Raw genomic sequence first — 5,660 nt, 5'->3', positions numbered from 1 at the left:
CCTGTGCACGCGCACGCACACATTAACACATTAACACATTAACACATTAACACACACAAACACACACCAGCTCCACCGCCGACGCCCCAAAAATGTTTAAGTGTTTTTAACCCTTTGAATCCTGAGCGAGGCAGAAGACAAAACAACCCGCACTGAAGTTCTGCTGCTGCTCGTCGTTTTCTTTGACCAAAAATTGGCAAGAAATGAGTAAAAAGTTTAAGAAAGTGACTCAAATATCAGTTTAAAATTAATTAATTTAAAAAACAGGAAATGACCGAGAAAAGTGATTAAATGAGAATAAATCTGCAGCAGCATTTGAAATGTGTCACTATGATCATTATAAATAATTATTTTTATTTTCCCGCTAACTTCATTTATGACGTTTCCTAGATATCTTATTTCTGCACTGTGAGGGACGTCCTCACTCGTCTCCGTGTCTCCTCAGCCTCGTGGTCAGGGTTATGAGGGTTAAACACTTGTTACAGCAGTGATAGCACTCGGAGAGTAACTGTGACGCAGGCGTACCGGCGATGGCGGCGGATGGCGGGTGGTGCTGAGCGAGTGTGAGGCGGCTGCGGGACAAGATGTACTCCTTTTCCAGGTCCTTGAGCTCCAGGATGTCCACCTGACGTCTCACTGCAGGACAAACACAAACAGAAGAACAAGAAGAAGTAGAAGAGTTTAATCCAGTCACTGGGACAAGTCTCGTCCCCATCCACCAGGGGGCGGCGTCCTCAGGCGCTGAGGACTTCCTGCCTGACAGCAGCTGTCTCTGCAGGACGCCGTTAACTCTTTATGTCCACAGAAGGTCACCAGCATCAGAGAGACGCAGCTGCATCGACAAGACTCTGAGACAAGATTCTCCAACCTGCCTCACCTCACACCAAAGCTGATCATCAATCAGTAACTCTATTATCGATCACTGCGACTCATCAATCTGATTGATTATAATTATAATAAACTGCTGAATCACTGCGACTTATCAATCTGATTGATTATAATTGTAATAAACTGCTGAATCACTGTCTCTGTCCACAGGCAGGCTGTAAATAAAGTTTGATCACAGATGGACAATCTCACCTGGTTCAGAGGAAAACTCTCCATCAGAGTTTCTCTTCGGAGACGCTCCGGGACGCTCGTACTGCAACACACACACACACACACACACACACACACACAGTCAGTCATTTGTGGAAATAAACTGACTCTGATAGACTGACTCTGTGTGCGTGTGTGTGTGTGTTCTTCTGTCGTGTGTGTGTGATGGGTGTCTGTGTGTACATATTTGTGTACTGTGTATAATGTTTATCAGGGGTGTAACGATACATCCGCCGTATCGACACATCGATTAATGATCCCGCGATCAGGCGACGCTGACGGGTAAACGACGAGTCGTCTGTCTAGTGTGACTCGTGCCTAAAATCGTTTTAATACGACTGTCCGGACACTGAAATACACAATTTGCGTGTTGTGTTCAGCATGTCACACGCTGTGATGTCAGGGCTCAACAGCATGACACTAAGAACACACGTGTGAATTGTTAAATGTGTTTATGCGTGAATGATGCCGCAGCCCCTGGTGTCCCCGAGCGTCACCAACAGTCAGCAGGTTCACCCAAAAATCTGAGGAGGAGTGGCTGAGCTCTGAGTCAAAGCTTCCTCGTGTGTGTCCTCTGTCTGACCGCTGCAAGAGTTAAAAACGAGCTGAGTGTGACAATGACGTTTACAGCGACTCAGAGCGGCGGGCCGTTTCTCTCCTCGGTGAAGTTTCAGTACGGACAGCGAGCGTGTCCTGCACACACGAAACACGACACTCAGCACACAGACATCCTCACGATACAGTTGGAGGGAGCAACGTTTTTATTTTGTCATCGTCACGCCGTCAGCTGATTACATTTAAACAACCAGAAGCACTTTACTGTTTTCACAACCCGACAAATCACATGGAACCACGGCAGAGCGGCGGCAGAGCGGCGGCAGAGCGGCGGCAGAGCGGCGGCAGAGCGGCGACAGAGCGGCGACAGAGCGGCGACAGAGCGACGACAGAGCGGCGACAGAGCGACGACAGAGCGACGACAGAGCGACGACAGAGTGACACAGAGCAAAAGTGTCTGAATGAAGAGTCAAATGTTCAGCGCTGGAAAGTCAGACCTCCACAGACCACGACGCTTCAGTTTCAGTCCGACTAGAGCTGGAGGTCTTTAGAAACAGGAGCGCTGTGCACATTTGTACCAGGGGCCAATCTCGTGTTGCAGGGGCCGGGGGCCCAGACACATGCGCTGCCTTAGTGCAACTCTTTCTCGTACTGGGAGTGCTGGTCGACGGTTGGCAGCAGAAGAGGAAGAAATCAAAGGTCAAACCCGTCACACACCGAACAGCGACCTCGCACTGAATGTGTGTGAGGGTCAGCGTTTGGCCTCCTCTCCCGCTGCACGCACACACGTTCTCCTAAAGTCACGACATCGATTTTTACTCTTTTAACCGAACAGTATCGCTCTACATAAGCCCATATCATTCTCTTCAACCATGTATCAGAACACGCATCACTGCTCAAAAATATCGTTACATCCCTGCTGTACATGCTGTGTATACTGTGTGTGTGTATTTGTACCTTGTGTACACTGTGTATGTATTTTTACCGTGGCTCCGGAGGCGGGCTGGACAATCCATGCATACTCAGGTCTGATGAGGCGCAGACAGTTGAGAGCAGCCAGGTAACAATTCACCTGCTTCTGAAGGCCCGCGCGAGTCCGAACCTCCCGACCCAGACGCATCCCGAACTCAAACATCACGGTCCCCGCTGCACACATGAACACACTCATGAGCATGTTAACACACAAAGACACGTATAAACACACACAAAAACAAACACTCACACACCTTCATTAAGCAGATGTTTACCTTCCTTAACCAGATGTTTACCTTTCCTGTAGTTGTGTCTGTTGATGTGGAAGGCATACAGCAGCTCGTAGTAATTATGAGCCAGCAGGTCCAAACCTCGAGCTCTGGACTCAATGATGCTGACGACCTAGTTAACAACAAAACAATTAACCCTTTAATTAACACCCAAACACTTAAACCTTGAGTTAACAGTAAATAAGTTAACCCTTCAGTTTTTAGCAAAAAAGTTAACCCTTTAGTTAGAGGTGGGCGATATATTGAATATATTTGATGTATTGTGGCTCGTTCCTCGTACGATGTATAAAGTGACTTTATCGTGACCATCGAGTATAAAATGTGTCATTTTCATGAGCCACCAGTGTTTTGGTTTTCTCGCTATCTCCTGCAGCTCTCTGTCTCACTCAGATGCAACCACACACACACACACACACACACACACGTACTCCAGTCACATTTTGGAGCACTACTGCGATTTGCAAACACTATTATTATATTATCTCTCGGGTGAGTAGTTTGTTCCCATCCACCAGTTCTGTGACGACACCGTAAAGCCCGCTGAGACAAACCATGTTTGTGATAATTGGCTCTATAAATAAAATTGACTTGACTTCCAAATATCCGTAATACATGAAGTGGAGTGCCGTCAGTTTGTTGACAGCTCACAGTGAGAGAACAGAGAGTTAAACAGACACTGTGGTGTCTGCTTAACTCTCTGCTAACGCTAGCAACCCACTGTTGACCGGAGGCTTCGTGCCCACGGCAAAAACATCGACACTTCGGGGCTGAGACGAACCAGTTCCTTCAAAATAAAAGCAGCATGGGTGCTATTTTGATAGTTCATTCAATATATATATTTGTAAAATTTTAGCAGTTAACATTAGTTTAAAGGGTATATAAAAAATCTTATAATATATATTGTGTATTGCAATATTGCTTTAAAATATTGAAATATTATTTTTCAGCCATATCGCCCAGCCCTACCTACAGTAAAACAGTTATCTTTCAGTTAACCCTTTAGTGAACTGAAAACTATTAACCCCTCTGTTAACAACAAAACGGTTAACCCTTCAGTTAACAGTAAAACTGTTAACCTTTCAATTAACATTAAAACAGTTGAAACTTTATTAACTTCAGATTTCAGTTTGACGTGTGATGGTGTAACCACTGCACTGATGTAACCCTCATGTAAGTATCAGGTGAGTCGGGCGAGTGGATGGTCTTACCTCATCATGCAGGTTGACATACGAGAACTGGACTAAATCCTGGAGCTGAGAACGTTCACACAGGACAACCACCAACTGACGGAGACAGTCCAGCTGCCTGAGACACAACAAGACACATCCTCATATACATAACCACTGTATACGCAGATCTGTACTGACATACAGGTGTTTGTGCGTGTGAGTGTGTGCACATACATGCTGCCGTCTGGGTTCTGTGTGAGCGCTTCATAAGCTTCACTGTTGTGTCCCAGATCCAGGTGGTGTTTGAATATTCGGGTCCACAAAGCCGCCTGCACACACACACGTTATATTAGCGTGTTGTTGTAACATATGTTACAAACAAACATTAAATTATATGGATCCATGAAAATAAACAACGCTTGTTTTGGTCGTGAAAAGAGGAGCAAGACACCTTTACCTGACTGTTGACGTCAGTGACGGCCTCTGTGATGGCCAGAGAGGCCAACTGGATGACCAGCTCAGGGAGACCCACATCCTCCAGCAACCGCAGCACCTGCAAACACACAAACACACACACACACAGAAACGTATAGACACACCTCAACATTTAATCAACATTCAGAGGCAACACGTCCATGATACAGTAATACTATTGTGATTATCTGTGCAGTCACTTATTTATGAATTTATTTGATTTAACTTTTATTTAACCAGGTTGGTCCCATTAAGATTAAAAATGTCTTTTTCAAGGAAAACCTGGCCAAGACAGTCAGCAGTAAAAAACACACAATTGCAAACAGATACACAAAAGGAGACAAAAACAATTCACAAGAACTGAAATAAGTATTGAAACAGAACTATCTCTCAGTCAAAAGGGAATCCTCCAGGTGGTGGTCATCTGATTATCTTATTGCAGTACTGATTATTTCAGGTGTACCTTGTTGTAGTAATGTCATCTAATTACTTGTTAAGTAATTTGATTTCCTTGAAGTAGTACTGCAATCTGCTTTCACGAGGAGTAATCTGATTACCTTATTGTAGTACTGTAGTCGTGGGGTGGATGCAGCCTCCTCCTCCTCGCTGCCCGTCAGTCTCATCAGAAACTCCTCCTTCTCGACCTCCGTTGCCGCCTCCTGGAAACACTGCAGAGCCTGAAGACACAACAATGACATCACCAGTGACATCACGATGATCAGAGAGATTCTGGGAAGTCACACGCAGGTAAACATACAGGTGTGTCTGCTGGGACTGACCTTCTGGCCCTCTCCGTTGGCCAGGTAACACTGGCCCAGCATGAAGCGACAGGAGCCGATGTTCACCTGACACCACGGACCAATCAGACGCACGTACTCCTGCACGCACACACACACACACAGACACACAGACAGCCAGACACACACACAGAGTTTGTGATACTGATACAGATTTATAGATAAATGCAACCATGACGAGTTGAGCAGAACTGGGACCGACCTGCAGCTGAGTGTACTGACAGTTGGCCATTAGACACTCAGGGAACTGGAAACCAGGGTTACTGGGCCAACTGGGACACACCAGTTAAAAGCTCAACAACAAA

The 5,660-nt window shown here is 45.8% G+C and overlaps 1 protein-coding gene across 1 annotated transcript; it reads right to left on the bottom strand.

The window, feature by feature from the left end:
- Nucleotides 1-347: 347 nt before the first annotated feature.
- Nucleotides 348-5,624, bottom strand: LOC121965685 (nuclear pore complex protein Nup160-like). The gene is made up of 10 exons (XM_042515811.1): nucleotides 5,558-5,624; nucleotides 5,338-5,436; nucleotides 5,116-5,235; nucleotides 4,542-4,637; nucleotides 4,319-4,413; nucleotides 4,124-4,220; nucleotides 2,922-3,027; nucleotides 2,639-2,799; nucleotides 1,081-1,141; nucleotides 348-636 (listed from the first exon to the last, which is right to left on the bottom strand). Exons 1-10 carry the CDS (start codon nucleotides 5,585-5,587, stop codon nucleotides 422-424), a joined length of 1,080 nt encoding a protein of 359 aa, XP_042371745.1. The 5' UTR covers nucleotides 5,588-5,624; the 3' UTR covers nucleotides 348-421.
- Between the last annotated feature and the right edge of the window lie 36 nt (nucleotides 5,625-5,660).

The sequence above is a fragment of the Plectropomus leopardus genome, unplaced genomic scaffold (genome assembly GCF_008729295.1).
Source record: "Plectropomus leopardus isolate mb unplaced genomic scaffold, YSFRI_Pleo_2.0 unplaced_scaffold21187, whole genome shotgun sequence".
NCBI classification, from domain to species: domain Eukaryota; kingdom Metazoa; phylum Chordata; class Actinopteri; order Perciformes; family Serranidae; genus Plectropomus; species Plectropomus leopardus.
This window is presented reverse-complemented; position numbering and strand designations above follow the sequence as displayed.

Bases quoted from the DNA above. Each gene is read 5' to 3' on its own strand.
- LOC121965685 (XM_042515811.1), bottom strand. From the start codon at position 5,587: ATGGCCAACTGTCAGTACACTCAGCTGCAG. The intron at 4,414-4,541 runs GTAAAGGTGTCT...GTGTGTGTGCAG, and splicing joins TCACTGACGTCAACAGTCAG to GCGGCTTTGTGGACCCGAAT. The intron at 4,221-4,318 runs GTATGTGCACAC...GTTGTGTCTCAG, and splicing joins CAGAACCCAGACGGCAGCAT to GCAGCTGGACTGTCTCCGTC.